The following is a 19011-nucleotide window of genomic DNA, read 5'->3' as shown; positions in this document are numbered from 1 at the left end:
ACATATCATATGATTACATTGAATCTATACAAAACCAGTCAAATATATCAATGCTGGGTAACCCCAAAAATTGAGATATAGAATATGATTTTTTAGATTTCAATATTAGATTCGATTCGTACAAATGGGTACTTCATTTTTATAAACCTAAAAAAACTTAAGTATTTAAAAAATCTATGTCACTAGTAACAACCAATTTTATTGAACTTTCCGTAAAATTAGGGGTTAAAATCTATATCTTGTAACACTATAATATAACGAATGTGCTGCCCATAAAAAACATTTATTTATTATAATAATTTAAGTAAAGATAGCTCGGTTAAATTTTACTTCAATCTTATTGTAATAAAAATGGAGATTTTTATTAAGTTGATTTTATTTTATTTGAAATGAACATAAAATCATAATAATATATAGATATATAAATTGCATTATTCGCTACCAAGTCGTAACTAGCAACACTCATTGTTAAAGACTAAAGTAAATAAATATGGCGTAAAAATCGCGCTGGGTGTGTAAGTGTTTTTATTTTAAAATGTCGAAGATTAATATAGAAGACTAATCTAAATTTCGTTGTGGAGTCTATAAAAAACTGCATAGTGCGAATTACTATAACGTGATTAAGTGCTGAAAAAAGTGGCGGCGGATCACATGACAAATAAGATCAATGACTCCAGTGGTGGTTGACAGGAAGGGAACTCGGGAGTCGGGACTTCGTTTCGTCGTCTACTCTCTCATTTATCCGCGGCTGTTAGAAAGTAAGGAAAGATATGTTTTTATAAATAAAACAGGTTTTATTTAGGAGTTTCTAGAATTCATTAGGGGTCTCGTAAAATATGTTAGTTTATGACTGTAGTTTGTGTAATTAAATTTGCAAAGGGTCCTTATTAGATTGTGATGCGGCGCGGCGGAGGTCGCGCCGTGTTGTCTCTGTCGGTCGGCCCGCCGGTCGGGCGCACCTCCGTGTGACCTATTTTCTGGTTATTGCATTGAGGCTACTATTTATGTCTGGGGGTGTGATATAGGCCGCCGGTCTTGCACCTTGTATGCAGTAACTTAATTTGCTTGCTTTTCGAACCGTTTTAAGATTTAATGGTGTGCTTTAATATTAATTCAGTTATTTTCTTTATATTGTGTGTATAAATATCAATAATTTAATAATTTTGGGTTATATATTCAAAAAATCTGAGTGTTAAATAAGGTAAAATATATATAATTTTATATTAAAAAAGCTTTGTTACAAGTACATTAACATTTTAATCCTAATTGTAGTATTAATACAATTTTTAGAGAAATTGCAGTAAAACAACACATTTTGTAGTTGTGACTATAAACAGATTAATGAAGCTGCTTGCTTGCACTTGACTTCATTAAATAATTATCTAAATATAATAATATTTTATATATTATAACAAAGTAATATTAAATTATTGTGTATTGTCACTAAAATATGAAGTATATTACATATTCAAATAAGATTCTTATTTTTCATATAACTACTATTATCAGATACACTGATTTAATACATTTTGTAAATTTTAATGTTAATGAAAATAATTTTAGCAATTAATTGGGTTTTACACAAATAAAATGTTTTTAATATAAATGATTAATTAAACAATACTTTTACCACTAAGTACTACAACTGTTAGTCATTTAAATAGTGCACTATAGGTAAATAACCTAAATTTAAAAAATGTATGGCATATATTAATTTATACTTTTTTTTTAACGAATAATTCAAGGACTGATAAAGAATTCAATGCAAAAATTATTGTTCTCAAAAGTTTCACATTATTTATCTTAACATTATTTTATCCATGCAATATTCAAAATATTTTTTCTTAAGTGAATATGTAACACTGTTGGTTCAAATATATTAGAAGGTAGAATATAAAATATGTGATATAATAAGAAACAGTGATTAGTCAATAATGTGCAAATGTATTTTTTATATCACCGAGGCAGTGTTTAGATGTATGGTTTGTATTATTCATTAAAAAGCTTCTGAACCTGCTCCTTATTGAGTGATACATATTGTATTAGTTTTTCAAGTACAGTAAGCTGACATGTTAATATGGAATAGCTCGGCTTGCCTTAATAGGCTATCAATTAAAAAGTTAGAACTTGTAAATCTTTAATGAACAAAAATTATATGAAACAAACAAAATGAAGATACTTGCACATGATGTAAATAAATCTATTACATATGTGTAAGCAGCAAAGAGAGGTCATTGTCCATCAGTAGCATAATTATTGCAGATAACTTTTCATGCTTTTATAATATTACTAGTTGTCTCCCACGGCTTCACTTGCATTTTATGGGTTGATTGTCATGTGTTAAAAAAGTAGCCTATGTCCTTCCTTTGAGTTCAAGATTGGTTCATATCAAATTTTGTCAAATTCAGCTCATTGGTTTGGCAGTGAAAGAGCTATAGATAGACAGACAGACACAGTTACTTTCACATTAATAATATTAGTACATATATATTATTAAAGAATATGTATGTGTATATAACGCTCATTGTATTTACTCACTTTCTACATCATGTCTCCCATCCGAAATATAAGTGAAATTAACTAAACAAAAAGTATATGATGTATAAGCTATTAAGCTCAAGAGTTTTATCGATATTTATAAATGAAAACTCTTTTTGTTAAATTGAAAAATAAAATAGTTTATTTGTTACAGGTACAGTCTGTGGCAGGAACTGTTGCCTAGTGTAGTGACAATGGGAGTGAATATAGTGCAGTGTTTTGAATGTGACATGACAACAATATGATGGAGACCGAGCTACCACCCGGCAGCTGCAATTCAACTGGTCACCTGTCCACTATTGGATGGAATATACCAGGTAATTTTGTTCCTATAAATATATTTTTTTTTATAGAATTTGACTGCCAAATGGATGTTAGTAGTCCAATTTGTTGTATGCCAAATGATGTGATGGTAACAATGTGTGGTGCAATCTGTATTATGCATTTGTTGTAAGCTTATCTCTGATTTATTGTGGAAAATAACTCAAATAATTGTTGTGATTTTGTATTTAAGTTAATAAGATTCGACATTCTATTACATTCTATAAAAATAGTACTAATATATAAATAGATTATTGGAATTCCAAGTTCAGGTGTTTACTTGAACTGGAATCAACATTAAGAATAATGACATTTTTGGTTATGGTTTTTTCAAAAGTACATATTACATAGATATAGAATTGTACATGCAATCATTGATATAAGAATTTCGAAAAAAAATAATAATTTAGCTACTGTTATTAAAGTACTCGAACACGTATAATATAGAGGACAATATTAGTTGAACGAATAACTTTGTATAAAATTATAATTGAAATGAAATAGTTCGTTAATTCGATTTCCCTTGATGCAGGTCGCATGCACCACTCGGCGAGCACGCCGGCGGGCGTCGACGGCGGCGCTCGCACGCCTCCCGCCACGCCCAAGAAAGGCGGCAAGATGCTCGCCGTGCGTGTGCAGATGCTGGACGACTCCATATCCATGTTCCAGATACAGGTGAGTTATTTCGATATATTACCCTCAATCAGAATTAAGTTGATTCCCCACAGGAACATACATCCATTTTTTAAAGTTATTTTGTATGATTTAATTAATTGTAAAACAACCGCCGTTGGTATTATTTTTAATAAGTTTAATTATATTATTATTTATTATATATATTATATTCGCTTATTATATTTTATATATTTGAGTTCGGCGCAGTGCGTTGCTAATGCCGCATGTAGTATATTTGGCAGACTTTTATGGTCTACTGCCTGCTTGACGCAACCCAACATGTAAATTTTTATGGTAGGTTAGATTTTCGCTTTCCCATAAATAGTCAAGGTGCTGAAATGTTCAGCGGGATTGATAATTGCGATTAACAAACATTCCTTTAGTCTACGTTAAACTCCCAGGACTTATGGGCCTTTAGGACTTGTATTATTTTCTAATGAAAATATAAAAGAACTAAAAAAGAACTATGCCGATAGTGTACCGAAGTTTAATTATACAACATTGTTTGGCTTGACCGTGTATGTTTTTGATTTATGATATTTGTATTTAATAAACTAATCGCACTGCACGCAAAAATCGAATTTCGCCATTCTTGCAATTTTTTTCAATCATGGCAAACATTCAACTACGGTATCTCAATACCACTTAAGTCCTCTTGTACTATAATCGAATTCAAAGCCACTTAGATTGTATTTAGGTACTAGGTTTGACAATGATTTCTATACAATTATATATCATAAATATAATTTGAATGCCAAAAGCGCTTAAATTGTTCTCCATTCAATGTATTGGCAGAGCATAGCGAACTGTTAGTTATGGTAATAACAATACCGATTTAGATATAATTCCTTCACGTTGAACTTATTGTCAGCGGTCAAACAAGTTGTAATTAATAAAAAATAACGTAATGATAATGTAACGAACAGAAGATTTAAGTCGCGCCAAAATCAAAGCAAATATAACATTCACATTGTAAACTTTCTGAGATACTAGGCCAGTAAATAAAGCCCGTGAAGGTCAAGTAATTAGTATCATTATGATTTTTTGATATGTGCTTTGGGACGTTAAAATAATAACAAATTAAAATTTTCAACCTTCTGGGGTGAACGCTAGGGGGTTGAGAGGGTGAAAAGCGTTTTTGTTTATAACTTTGTATCATAATGATACTAATTACTTGACCTTCACGGGCTTTATTGACTGGTCTATACTGTGCAAATATCTATTCGTATTTCAGTAGCAAAAATTGTCTATTCTCTGACGTAACACAATTTCAATACTCCAATACGAAGAATACGTCTTGAGATATGATTTTGAGAAAATTGCCAATTTCGCTCTCTACTTCTCTCCTCTAACATTACGTTATTACGATCGTATTGACACTTGTTTTCATGCTAGTGCAAACGACTTGTCTCCTTTGCTACAGATTAAAGTAAAATTAAAAAAAAATGAATTTAATTTAATAATAATTGCTAAAAGATTATTCTCCGTTCTGAAATTTAGTATTAAATACATTTATATATCAAAGGACACGAGGTTAGTCGTATAAAGGTCTAGGTATGAGATTTGCAAGTCACTAATGGCCTCCATCGCGGCCTAATTGTTGTCTATACAGCAATATCTGACCTCTTCTGCAGCGGTTATTAATTAACGAGGGAAATATTTATTGGATGATAGCTTGTTTAATGTTCTTATTTATTTGTTATTCATTTGTTCGTTTCGTCGAAAAACAATTAGTTATTGACAATTAAATATTTCATTCGATTCATTGTTCTGTGGTTTCAGTTGATCAGATAAATAGTAGATCAGCATTCATTTAAAAATCTTTTAATTACTATTGCTTGTCGTCTGCTCGATGAAATTTATTATTTGTTGAGAATCAGTTGATTTTTTATTGATGATCACGGATTAGCGATGTTGCTTTATCTGCCGGGAATTTTAACGGCAAATAGCGTGGTTGTCTGGTGTTTCAGCTTCGAAAGTCTCTTTTTTCTCCGAGTATCCTATATTTTCTGCTATTAAAACTGTGTCTAGACCCTGGGTGCTTATCAATATTTAATATTACACAATTTTCTACAGTAGTGTTCGCTCCACACTTATATAAGTGGGCAGTATTTTATCAATTATATCTTTGAATCCGGATCCACACCGTTGTGTCTTACCTTTTATATAGAAACATTTCATAAGCAGGCGTGGTTCTTTTAGTGCCGATATAAAGGAATATACGTTGCACTTTTTATCAAGCCATTAAACTTGATTAGAAGGTGCAAATATAGAAATTGCTAATTCTTGTGACATTTTTATAACTGGTACAACGGACGATAGAGAAATATCTTCAAAATATTCACTTATGATTCAAATAATTGCAAATTTTACCGTCTTGTTATAAAACAATATTCTGAATGTAAACGCGTTTCCAAGCGAGACAAAAGATAAAAAAAAAATCATAGTAAAAATGATTTGTTCAAGTTCCATTAGTTTAGTCGCAGAAGAACTTTAGCTGTGTCGTATGAAATTCGAGTTTTATAAGTTTGCTACGAGTTCGCTCCTCGTCTGGAAGAATTTTTCATAAAAACTTTGTAAATATCGGTTGAAGTTCTTGAGCTAATAATCTTCATTTAGTAGTTGGCTGTGAATCGATTTCAAATAGAACAGATTTTGAGAAGCTTATGCGATTATTTGATCATTTCGTTAATATGTTTAAGTGACCAAAGACCAACCCTTTATTTGTAGCCAAGTATATATACATGGCCATCTAACAAAGGCGAATAAATAGCCGTGGCACAAAAAGGTTACGTTCTAGTTTTTTTTTTTAATGTGATTAGTCGAAGGTATGATATTAAAAGTTACAAATAGTTAATGTTATATTAAACGAATAAAGAAAACTCCGTAATATTTTAATATTAATAAACAGAAGTTAAATAAAAAGAGTAAACATTAAGCTCCCGCCGACAAGGTATATTAAATAATATTTATTCACAAAACATATTAGGCATTTTACAAGACATTATCGTTATCTTTTGACGGATATTCACATACATTCGCGTGAAATAGAAAATGTCTCGTGTTTGATGTTTGTTATAAAGTTTCCCCGTGTAAAGAGGTCGACGCCACCTCCGTCCATTAGAACGATGAACGTATCGAAGAAACTAACGCGTTGTTCGCCTAGAAAGCATCTCTTTAGCCCCCTCCTGTTTCTACTTAGAGCGTATATTAGGTCCTACAATGTACATACACTGCTGAAATAGATTCATGTACATTGTACATTGGTCGATGTATGTTGCACGAAGATGGAGCGAAGCTTTTAACTCGACAAGGACTTGGACGCATTATCGAATCATTCATGTGCCGATATCGAGCTGTTTGAAATAAGATCTGAGTCTTGTTACGATGTTTATAGTTTAAAAAAAAAACAGTATGTTCCTAATCAAGTCATTTACTTTAAAAATGAAACTATTGACTAGTACTGTAAAAATCGGTCATGAAGTTTTTATATGTCGATAGCTGCAAATTATGTAGTTCCCGGCGACTCGTGTGACAATATACATACAGTATGATGTACGCTGCACTTTCAGAGATGTTACGATACCTTATTTGGAAAAACTGTAAACGTGTTTAGTCTTTAGGAACGTGTATTATAAGTTTCGGTACGCTGTGGTCGAATAAGGAGATCTTTATAGACCTTTATCATTACGATTACTCATTATCTCTAAATAGAATTAGACAAAGTCGTTTCCAGATGTCTGTACTCTTAGATTTTAAAAAGTACGCAACGGATTTTAATGTGGTTTTATTGTTAAACATAGAGATTCGATACATGTGTTAACATCACTATTCTATTTTAGAATACAACAAAACTCACACATCACAGAGTATATTTAATTTTACAAATCACATTTCAACACAACACTGAATATTATACTCAGTCAAATATTTAACCTTGAATTGATTTCGCCATCAAAGCACCATACGAACTGAGAACTAATCTATTCACACAGTGCTTTTAAAATCTTCAACCCTACTTACAATTATAATTTATTTTACTACCCTCCTTGTTGATTTTCTTACATTTTAATAAATATAGTTAAATTAAAATCATAGGGAAAAGTTCATACCAAGTCACATATTCCATTCCTTCACCCCCGCTTAAAGTTGATATTTTCAAAATGAAATAATGAACTGTTCTAAATTTCATCTTTTTAGACTAAGTAGTTTTGGCTGTGCGTTAATGTCAGTCAGGGAAAATGATTTTATAATAATAGATAAAGCCGACGAATTCTTATCGCGTTGTGGTTGTATCTTGAAGGTTGTGGGCGACGGTAAAGTAAACACTTGAGTGATGTCATAGGCGCCGTTACAGTTTTATCTTTAAACAAACGATTTCACGTCTTCCCGAACATTACCCCTCGAAAATTCTGACAGTTACATAACCGCTTTTGATAAAAGAAATGTGAAATAGCTTGAAGTTATTTGAGCAAGAAGTCAAGAAGCGACTTATTCGATTAATATTGTCCGTGTAAGATTACGAAATTTTTTTGGTGAATTAATTATTTTTTTTATGTCAATTAAGATATAAAATCTTAAAAATAACTGAAAATGTTATTTTCAAAAATACATCTAAAACTTATGTCCCATATCAATGGGACTAATTTTAACAATCGCATTGTTGACAGTAATGTTTCCAGAAGTTACTTTTACAAAATGTTATCTCATATTAAATAGTACGAATATCATCAAACCCGTTTGAGTGATAACGATCAATTTAAAATTTTAAAACACTAAAACGTTTTTCTTGAAATAATTGCATGGAAACAATGCCAAGGCGTGTCGTAACTTCTATTTAATATTCAACCTGGTTTATATTGTCGGCCATCGTTAGCCTGGAACGGATTCGGAAGTCCGCTTAGGTGCGAACAAAGTAAACAAGGATGTGCATTCAAAATGTTTTATGTTTTCGTTTCATTTGCACAGTGCACAGAACATTACAACGATGGCATTTAAGTCTGTTATTTGACAGTAAAATTAATACATAATTATATATGTTCTACTAGCATTCCGCGGCTTCGTGCGGCGAGAATAAGGTTCACAAATCAAATAATCTTGGTGTCTTTGGGCCAAGAACATTCACACGCGTACCTAGAATAACTTACCAAACTTTCATAACGATCGGATGAAACATTAGTTTTTATTTATAAGAAGTTTATCGGTAGAACGTTTGTTGAATTCTAACATCAACTCTGTAGTAATCAATTTCGACTCCATGTGATATCCTGAAATAAGATCAAATATAAAAGAGTTTACTTAGGTTCCATTTGCGAGTCAAAAATGTATTTTTTGGGTCACGCAGGATTATGTCGAGTACAATGTACCAGTAAGACCAAATTGCTGGAGCGCGCCAGATAGGTTCTAGTAAGTGATAGATATGTAGCCCTCCTCTTTTTCCTATATACAAGTTTATGGATAAATGCTTATTCCGCAATGCAGTTGAAGAATTTAGGAGTTTGGCGATAGTGAAACAACGAATACTTATCTTATTTCTAGTAATACAGTGAAGGCGTTGTATGTTTTGCTAATAGTACTGGTACTCAGTAGTAGTTTATTTATTATTTTAATGTAGGTTAATCACATGAAATCAACAAAAGACCATAGCGATAACCAACGAGCTCAAACTAATGTATTAAAGTCTCATACTATTACATAAGATTCGCTTTGTAACAGTCAATAAATCTTAGCTAACGTACTCCCTCGCAGAATGGCGCACTCAAGTTTCTGAATTGGATAACGGCTTCTTGATACCGTATCATTGACCTTTAGGGTGATCGTACAGCGACGTTTATCCGACATCTTGAAACCATTATTAATAAATTTCGATTTGAGTAATACAATTTCGACCACACAATAAAGTAAGAATTGATCCATTCGTAACAATTTGAAGATTGTGCTAGAGTGAAAAAATATCTTATCCGTATAACTTTGAGAAAGCCTCATAATTGATCGAGTGAGCTATTAGAGAGAACGTTGCGTCTGCATCAACCCTTATCAGGCGCAGCTGGCGGTTCGCCAGAAGTTATCAAGAAAAAGGCTTAGCCGGCAGTTTTGATTGCCTCGATGGCTCCATTGTGCCCCTTCTGTTACGCCATTCGGTCAACTTTTCCGACGATTTTGAACTGTCATATTTTTGAAAAACTCTTCTAAGTTTTCTTTTGAAATCCAATATTATCTAATAATACTTCTTTTATTACTGTTCGCACTTTCAATTTATTATGATATTTTTGTTTGCGTTAGAAGACCTAATAGTTTTAAATGTCACCTGTATCGTCTATGGCCTGAGAACTTAGATTATTTATATGTCTACTGTCAAAGCTGAAAACACTTCGGAAAAAATGTGGCCAACTCTTGGCTACTAGTTTTCACGCACATTAAGATAAATTTGACCCGTTCGTTTTAGTTCAATTGTGGTGCGTCACTCTATCTAGATATAAATTCACGTCAGACCACTCTCCAGTCTCTTTATAAATAATCTTGTATAGATAAAAACCGTCTATATAGCGTTTGTTATCTCGATTATATTTTTTCTCAGAGCTGGGGCTGTAAAGTGCAAGCGATAAAATCTATTTAAAGGAGTAGTGCGCCTTGCGGGGTGTCACCTTTTTGACGTCAAAGAGAAGCCTCGTCGTAAATAACCGGGGGTTAAAATAAAGCGGGTCGCCCTAATTGCTTAACTTTACTTGGTCATGAGTCTTAATTTGCAAAAAAATTATGTGATTTTTTTAGTTTTTATCGTCGTTATTCAGCAGTTAATTCGTCGTCAGCTCTATTCAGCGTCATCGTAGGCTCTATACAATGAGCAACAGATTATATATACTATCATGATACATACATACACAAACATTTTATCTAGTAAATGGTTACCACTGCTCATAGACCTTGGCACCGTAAGAAATATTAACCATTTCTTACATTGCCAATGCGCCTACAACCTTGTTAGCTAAGATGTTATGTCCCTTGTGTCTGTACTTACACTGGCTCACTCACTCTTCAAAGTTAAGCTAGAGATCAATCCGGTCAATACAATTGGTCAAGAACATTTCAAAATATACCACTTAACAAATCAACAGAGGCTACACGAAGACGTGCATCATAAATATAAGTGTATCTACCAATTTACTTTTAACGACTTTATTTATACGACTCGTCCCCTCGTGTACGCTCCGTCGGTTGTTTGGTCGCTCGTTATCGATACGAATGCACTGTTAATATTGTAGCGACAGGTTAGGTCGAGGACGCGTAATCGATTCTGAGCGGAAATTATTCGATTAAATACCTCACGTGCTAATCGACTCGGATGTTTGACTGAAGTTTGAATAAATTGGAATTTTCATTATCGTTTTGCAAGTTCAGAATGAGTCTGAGCGTAATGTATGTTATAGATTTAAGACGTGACGTCGTTGATTTGATTTAATTTATTGTATATATTAACTAATATTGGAAAGTATGTTCGTTTGTTACGCTTAAAGTCTTAACTTCTCAACTGATCATCATTAAATTATGTATAGACATTTTTGGGGTACAGAATAAGACGTAAGTAATAACTTGATCACCCCTCACACGGGGGCGAAGTCGCGGTCTGAAAATTGTATGAATATAATTATAAAATCTAGCATTGCTGTATAAAAACAAGAGATAGGGTTGGATGTACAAGGGTCAAGTTTCAAAGTGAAATGCTTGCTCGACTCAAAGGAAAAATATAACGGCGATGGTAATAGAAAAGCGAACGCGTCACTGGAGCACAATAAAAAAAAACAACAATAAAGCTAACTCAGCACTCGCTGCCGTGCAAATGTAAACTTTATTATTATTTTATTTTCTATTTATTTTGCATAGTTGCGAAGTGTGGCCGTTAGCCCGTTAAGTATATAAGCGAAGCGAAATGACCGCGACGAATTCTTATCATTTTTATTATTGTAATTTGTTCTAGGGTTTCGCCAAACAGCGTCACTTTTTATTGTTATGTTTACGTTTAAATTTTGAGTGGACAGTGTAATTACTGGCATTACATCTTAGATTTCCCGCGTTTGGCGGGGTAAGATTTACTATCAGATAACTCATAAGTCTGCCTGTCTTTCTGATCTAAAAATAAAAGGAATCTCGGCAAATGAATATAAAAAATCTTTACGTAATAATATATAATTGTAAAAAAAAATCTATAACTTACAAAAGTCTTAAATACCTACTTATATAATACCAGTAGTCGCCAGCGATACTGTTGGCGTTTTAGGAGTTACTTGTCAGTCGTGAGTCGTCAGGTAAAATAAAAAATAAGCCTATTTTCCTTCTTCATTTTTTTTTTTGTTTGCTTCATAACAACTTTCATCAAATTCGATTCAGTGGTTTCGTCGTGAAAGAGTAACAGATAAACAGACAAACAGAGTTACTTTCGCATTTATAGTATTAATATAGATTTATCTAAAATATTGTTCCTAGGTAAGCCTAAAATTCAATGAAGCACTGAAAGTTATTAGAAATTCCAATCCTGCAGTAAACTTCATGCATCATGTTCCGTTGACCCAAAGGATAACGATTTATCAACTAGAGCGGTATACAGAGCGCTATCATCAAAGGAACATGATATTTAATAATACTCTCAAATGTTTTTGTTGTAAGTATAAATTTAGTTGGAATTCAAATTTAAAGCTTTTGTTTAATTTTCACCTTGTATGTGTGAAAAAATTATCTTGTAAATGAATTTCAAACTAATGAAGCTGACCAAGGGCTTTGTGCGGGTCCATCTGGGTAGGCACTACCCATTCATCATATATTCTACCGCCCAATAACAATACTTTGTGTTGTTCTGTTCCGAAAGAAGAGTGAGTGAGCCAGTGTAACTAGGCACGATGGACATAATAACTTAGTTCCCACGTCTGCGGAAAATTCTCCGAAAACAATTCACCGTATCACAATTCACCGAGAACAAATCACCGAAAACACAATTCGCCGAATCACAATTCACCGAATCACAATATTACAATATATGTCATTAAAAAAAAAATGTAAAAAGGGTTATTCTGAATGGAATTTAAATTTAATATTTAGAGATCTATTTGATTAAATATTAACAGTCATATTGATATTGAGTTTAGATTGTTAAATTTCTCAATCAATTTTGTAAATTAGTTTGTGGCTTACAATTTTAATTATCGGTATTTGAGATGGATTAACAGTCAGTTGGTAATTTTCTCACCAATTTGAAATGCTTAAACTAGGTCTGACGAAATGTAATAGTATCGGTGAGATCTATCAGTGACGATGAGTTAAGTTGGAGATCGTTTGCCTACAGGTGGTTGAGCGAATTTAACTTGAACGTGATTAAATTAAGATTAGGATTAAACAAGGATTAAGTCAACATCATAATTTGATTGTTAATCATAACTTTAGTCAAGTTCACGTGGCTTGTAAACGTGTATATAATATAAATGAAAACAGTCGAATCAATTAATTAAACCTATATACGATTAAGAAAATAATATTTGTGTATTGATATGATATCATTTCTTATTCGAAAATCGATCGATTTGAGTGATATCAAAGTATCCTTATAATACATTAAGGAGGACGCAAAAAAACCGATTTGATCGGCATTTTATCAAAAGTGGTCCTCACCTGTCACTTCACAATTTATATGCAAAATTCCTTCGGAAATCAATATCGGGAACAGCAGCTGTCGACTCGATGTAATGCCTCATGCCGTAACTCTATCTACAAATCTCGTAATATCACAGTCGATCTTGAAGTTAAATTATGATTTACATTTTTAAAAGTGACAACCCCATAAATATCTCACTTTTTGGGAACAGCCTCCTCTCTAGACTCCAATAGAAGGTATAAATAAAGAAGGTACGTAGAAGGTATTTGAGAAAAAATAGTACTGCGGGTATTTATTAACGCAATAGATCACAAAAATATGATTTTTAGAATTTTGTCTGTTTATCTTTTCGTTTGTTACCGTTTGAAACTGCTTTACCGATTTGGATGCGGTTTTCACTGATGTACTGTAGTTAAGTCGGGGTAACATATAGGCTTTTTTTATTAAAATTGGTTTACAAATAAAAAAGTTATGCCAATTAAAAAAAAATACATCTAAATATTGATCAAAAATATTATAATACTCCTACTTTTGAGGCTTAAAGTCACGTGAACGGAGTCGCGGGCACCAGCTAGTAATGTATTAAATAAAAAGTGTTAATATATCTTCATTTTTAATAAATTATATATTATTCAACATAACTACTTATATCCTCTATAATTGAATTAAAAGTTCCGATAAGTATTTCGCCGACATTAAAAACGCAATATTTTCACGAATTCATAATGAATACCAAAGATTTTATTCAAGACGTCGATCAATCTAATAATTTCAAATCAATGTCAAACTTGTTTATTTGTCTTTGCTCCTCCTGTGATTGGAATAGACCAGTGAATGTTTTATTATTCCATCACAGTCCACAGTACCCAACTATTGGTGGTTAAACATGTGTCAGAATTTCAAATGAAAATGCAGGTTTTAAAAATTAAATTCCAATATAAAAATTCAAGTATTTATACGTTCCTTTTTTAAATTAACGTCATATTATGTAATTTGTTTTAACGCTCTCCTGTTAAATATTTACAAGATTTTTACTTTTTAAAGGATACAAATGAGGTTACATTTTATGTAAAATGCTCGAAATCACTCCAAATCTACCAGAAATATGCTGCGCTATAGCAAAATTTTGATCTGATTCGTTGACTAAAATATTATATTCCTCGCCGTATTATAGCGTTCTCGAAATAATAAGATAATATTTACCTTGTTTCTTCGTTTGTATGGAATCCGTAATATTTTTTCTATAAGGATATAATGTATTTTTGCGTCGTGCCTCAAAATATCAACGTGACAAGATATTATGTTTCAGCGTTGAGACGTCAAAGTTGGAAAACAAATAACCTGCGTTGTATATATCAAACCATAGAAACTACTCAAACTATTGAAGCTATATTTGAACATAAGTACTTATTTATATATTCCGTTTATTGTGTCGTCGGTAGAAGCTAGCTTATAAGTAGATCTCGAGATCAGATCGCAGGTCAGTGCAATAAAATTTGGTTTTTATGTACAGAAATTATCAGTACCCTAGAGCCTGGAGGTTGACCTCCGCGGCCGAATCGTTTAGGAGGACAATATCATATAACGTTAACCATTTCGATAAAACTTGGTACTAGATTTAAAATATTAAGTAATTATTTTTTGGTTGCTTGACATTTTTATCCTGTAAACTAACTATGTATGAGTGAAAGGCACCGTATAATCTTACTTAACTTACAAACTTAATTATATATTGTACCTCTAAAATAATTTTAATTCTCTTGTTGCAGTCAAAAGCACTTGGACGAGTGTTGTTCGATCAAGTCTGTCGACAGCTACACCTCCTAGAAGCAGATTATTTCGGACTCGAGTATCAGGATGCGAACGGAACTAAGGTAACAAACACATTTATAGTTCAAAGAGGTTTAGTAACGTTTATTAAATATTATTTATATGTCTCTTGTTCTCCATTGATACCGATTTTATGACATGGATTTCGTGCCTGATGTTGTTGTGTTTTAGTCGAGAATATTGGAGGATTAAATTATTGGTTCAAGTAATTTCAAAACCAAATAGCAAGTTCTCTATATATATTTATATATATCTATTTTTTGTATATTCAGAAGTTAACTGTGAATTGACCATTATATTAACTGACACAAGAGACGTAACTTAGATTACCTTACGTTTGAAGCGGAATGTCTAATGCCTCTTAAAATTTTAATGTTTATTGACAGAGTAGCCTATTGAATAAACAATTCGCTAGTCAGATTGTTTTCTCTTAACAATCGTGCTTACAGTACAGTTACAATATACCGGTTTTCGTGGTGTTGTAAAATTCTTGATCATGATGTCTTGGGCTGGTTTTTTTCAGTAGTTGATAGGAAATATAGGAATATTGGTAGGTCGTTTTAAAAACTGCTAAAATATATAATTTTTGTCTTATAGTACTGGTTGGACGTCGAAAAGCCAATGTGCCGCCAAGTTGGTCTATCGATGTTGGAGCCAACATTAAGGTTTTGCGTTAAGTTCTACACACCGGATCCTGCGAGACTTGAAGAGGAATTCACACGGTATCTCTTCTGTTTGCAAGTGAAACGAGACCTCGCACAGGGTTGTATACAATGCAACGAAAACACAGCAGCGTTGATGGCCAGCTACATCGTACAAGGTAAGAAATCTTACACTTTAATGATGAAATGGTATTTGTTCTTATCCCGTTTATTGGTGTTTGGTTGTTACTAAAACTGCAATAATCAAAACTTGACAGGAACTATTTCTCTGTTTTGGAGTGATGTTACTTTTGGGGTGAATTGATGTGATTAAATGAAATAAAAGTTTGGTTTTTTGTGTGTACTGACATACAAGCTTTACTACACAGTTAACGTAACTAAACATAAAAAAAAAAAAAATTAAAAAACAAACTTAACATGTGTTAAGAAAAATACGAGAGGTGTCATTGGTCGTTGTCAACCCGGTTGGGACAAAGTTGCTTAACTTTATATTATACATAATATATACATAATACATTAAATAATAATATACACATTGATATAAATTAACAACGTTGAAGAATAATTAAGTGACAAGGAATACAATAAAAAAAAAAAGTTTAAATAACACGTATATAAAAGAAAGAGAAAAGAAGGGAAGGGAGGGAAAGGTTGTCTAGGGGGACATATCGGCATTTTCATTACATGACGATTTCTGCCAATTCACTCTACTGTAAGCCGGTTAAAAGAACATCGTTCCAAAAACTAAATAATAAAACAAAAGATAAACTACAAATCATTTAACTTTAATAGAAAAATCTTGTATAATAAAAGCACTTGCGACAAAATGCTATGGATCAGTTGCCAAATTTTAATCCCAACAATGTATATTATTTTCTATAACTATAGATACGTAACGTGGCAACATTATTACATACAGATATTCTGTAGAATAATGAAACTAAATTATACACTTTACTAGCTCGATCTTTTTGACAGATGAAAATTTTTCTGATCGACATAACTTTGAAACAATGACGAACATATTATTTTCTTAATTTAATGATTTTAAAAATATTAAAAAAAATACATATAATACAAAAGTTCCTAAAGATTCAAGCGTTATCCGAAAATATTAAGACTTTTCCTAATATATATTAGTGGTATAGTTATATTCGTAATAAACACCATTATATGTACTATAAAGCAGACCTTACTTTTCTTGACCATTTGAAAAAAATGGAAGAGGTTATGTATAATATTATATCTTTGTTCGTATTCGGATATGTATTAACAACCGATACTGACAGTTATTATTTTTGCGCTTGATTCAGTTTAGCTCCATGATTGATTAATCAAGGCTAATTTATGTCCTGGTGAAGAAGGGAAAGGGAGTGAATTTGGTTAAGAAGAAGTTGTAAACATATAAGGTATCGCATGCAAAATGATTCCGAAAACAAAACACTATCGACTGAACGAACCTTCGGATTATATTACCTTATTCAAGCAACTATTCTTTTTTTTTAAATTGGATGTGACTGCAGATCGGAGTATTCCAGTTTAATGTCATTGTAAGGTCGTCATGTAAGGTTGGTTGTGCGTTCACGCTCAGTACAAAGTGTATAGTGATTAGATTTCTTACTTTATTACTGTCAAATTATAACCTTCAAGTTGACTTGAGTTGTAGAGGTACACTAATAACACCTAGTTTCCGAATTCGCAAAAGTTAATTCGTCTTACTCGTTTCTATAAGATATTACAGTATTTTTAGCTTGGCCTATTAAAAAAATTAAGGTTCATGTAAAAAAAAAATTGACAAATAAGGTATATTACTCAATACAAGATTATATAAACAGAAGAGCGTGTATATATGTTTAATTGTACTTTAATGTCATGTAGTGCAAATAAAATTGTTGAGAAGTGTAACTACTGAGTTTCTTGCTGGTTCTAAATCAAATCAAATCAAAAATCTTTATTCAATATAGAAGTGTTTACACTTGCTTATTGATTGTCAAAAATCTACCACCGGTTCGGAATTTAGCACCTCGGACCTGAGAAGAATCTTCTCGATATAATCTTTCTAATCTATTTCAACGCTGTAATATGACGATTCAATATTTGTTTTATGAGCTACTATGCTTGAATAAAGAATACTTTGATTTATAGACCTATGCCCATGCGTAATCATGTTATGCAGTACATTATCATTACAGTCTGTGTTTTTTAAATTCTTGATGTTTGTATCTTTTGAATAAAAACGTAGTTCTTACTTGTTAAACGAACCCTAGCAACTATGTTACCTGGGGGTAGATAGGGTTTAATACAATGTATATAACGTAAAAGATAATATTACGCGGTATGCTATGAATGGATGTCCTAGAAAAAGTTTATGAAAGCTCCGACTATACGAAGAATTCGCTAGGGATTTATTGTCTGCACTCGGAGTAAAGTTTCGTATGTATTAAACGGGGTGCGTAGGCATTATTAAATGCTAGTTATGAATGTAATGCTAAGTTTGGGGGTCGTTTGATTATGTTTTACGATCTGTGTTAGTGGAGATTTCTTGTTATATAGTTATTACGTTGGTAATCCGACTACTGTGATAATGTAATATGACTCAGAAAACGTGAAAACGCAAATTAAATGTCACATCTGAAAGAACAAGACGTAGAGACTTGAAATTAGGAAGCAACCATCATTTCGTTCTGTGGAGGCGCTCTAAGAACTTTGTGAAATATTGATTTTAACGAGAGCGTTACACTTTTCTTGATCTTTAACGTCAGCCAATTCACCAGTTTCAAGCGTCGTTATTTTTAGCACTCCAAGACTTATCAATATAGATAGAAATAAATTTAAATCTTATGTTGCGTTATATTTCATGCAGGACGTATTGAGTCAATCGTTATTAAAGGGGCTTATGATCAATAGGTCTCAGTAGCAAAGGCTGCCCAAAATGTCTGTTCAGCAATACGGCTTACTGGAAAGTTGCTTTTATAACAAAACGTCCAACTATCGAAACATCTAATTAGTAGAACGACGACCGTCAATAAATGATAAATAGTCATTGTGTTAATTTTTAAAACACAGTCTGTAACGGAGTATAAAAATATAATTAAAATTTATATTAATTGCTTCGAAGTTGTTATATTATATATAACGAGCTGCCCGTACCGACTTCGTTCGAGCGAAATAAAAATTCTCGATTGCAACGCCACCTATCGAGTCCAATCTAAATCACACAGGGTCAAATACACACTAAAATTACCACTCACCACTGTGTCCATAGGACCCTGACCCATCGGGTCAGAATTACATGACGCAGTAGCTGCATGCTACCGCTGAGGACATGCCCGGGTTAGGAGGCAA

At 32.4% G+C, this 19011-nt stretch overlaps 1 protein-coding gene across 4 annotated transcripts in view; it reads left to right on the top strand.

Annotated features, from left to right (window-relative positions):
* Positions 1-497: 497 nt before the first annotated feature.
* LOC113392326 (FERM, ARHGEF and pleckstrin domain-containing protein 1-like) overlaps positions 498-19011 on the top strand; it is a 50177-nt gene continuing 31663 nt past the window's right edge. For 2 of the 4 annotated variants that reach the window (XM_064220840.1, XM_026628695.2), the window contains exons 1-5: positions 498-758; positions 2693-2855; positions 3392-3534; positions 14944-15048; positions 15602-15824. In XM_064220840.1, coding sequence (XP_064076910.1) covers positions 2780-2855; positions 3392-3534; positions 14944-15048; positions 15602-15824 — 547 coding nt within the window. In that variant the 5' untranslated portion in view covers positions 498-758; positions 2693-2779. The remainder of the gene's footprint in view (positions 759-2692; positions 2856-3391; positions 3535-14943; positions 15049-15601; positions 15825-19011) is intronic. The other 2 variants (XR_010309995.1, XR_010309996.1) reach the window with 2 other exon arrangements.

The sequence above is a fragment of the Vanessa tameamea genome, chromosome 5 (genome assembly GCF_037043105.1).
Source record: "Vanessa tameamea isolate UH-Manoa-2023 chromosome 5, ilVanTame1 primary haplotype, whole genome shotgun sequence".
NCBI classification, from domain to species: Eukaryota; Metazoa; Arthropoda; class Insecta; order Lepidoptera; family Nymphalidae; genus Vanessa; species Vanessa tameamea.
This window is presented reverse-complemented; position numbering and strand designations above follow the sequence as displayed.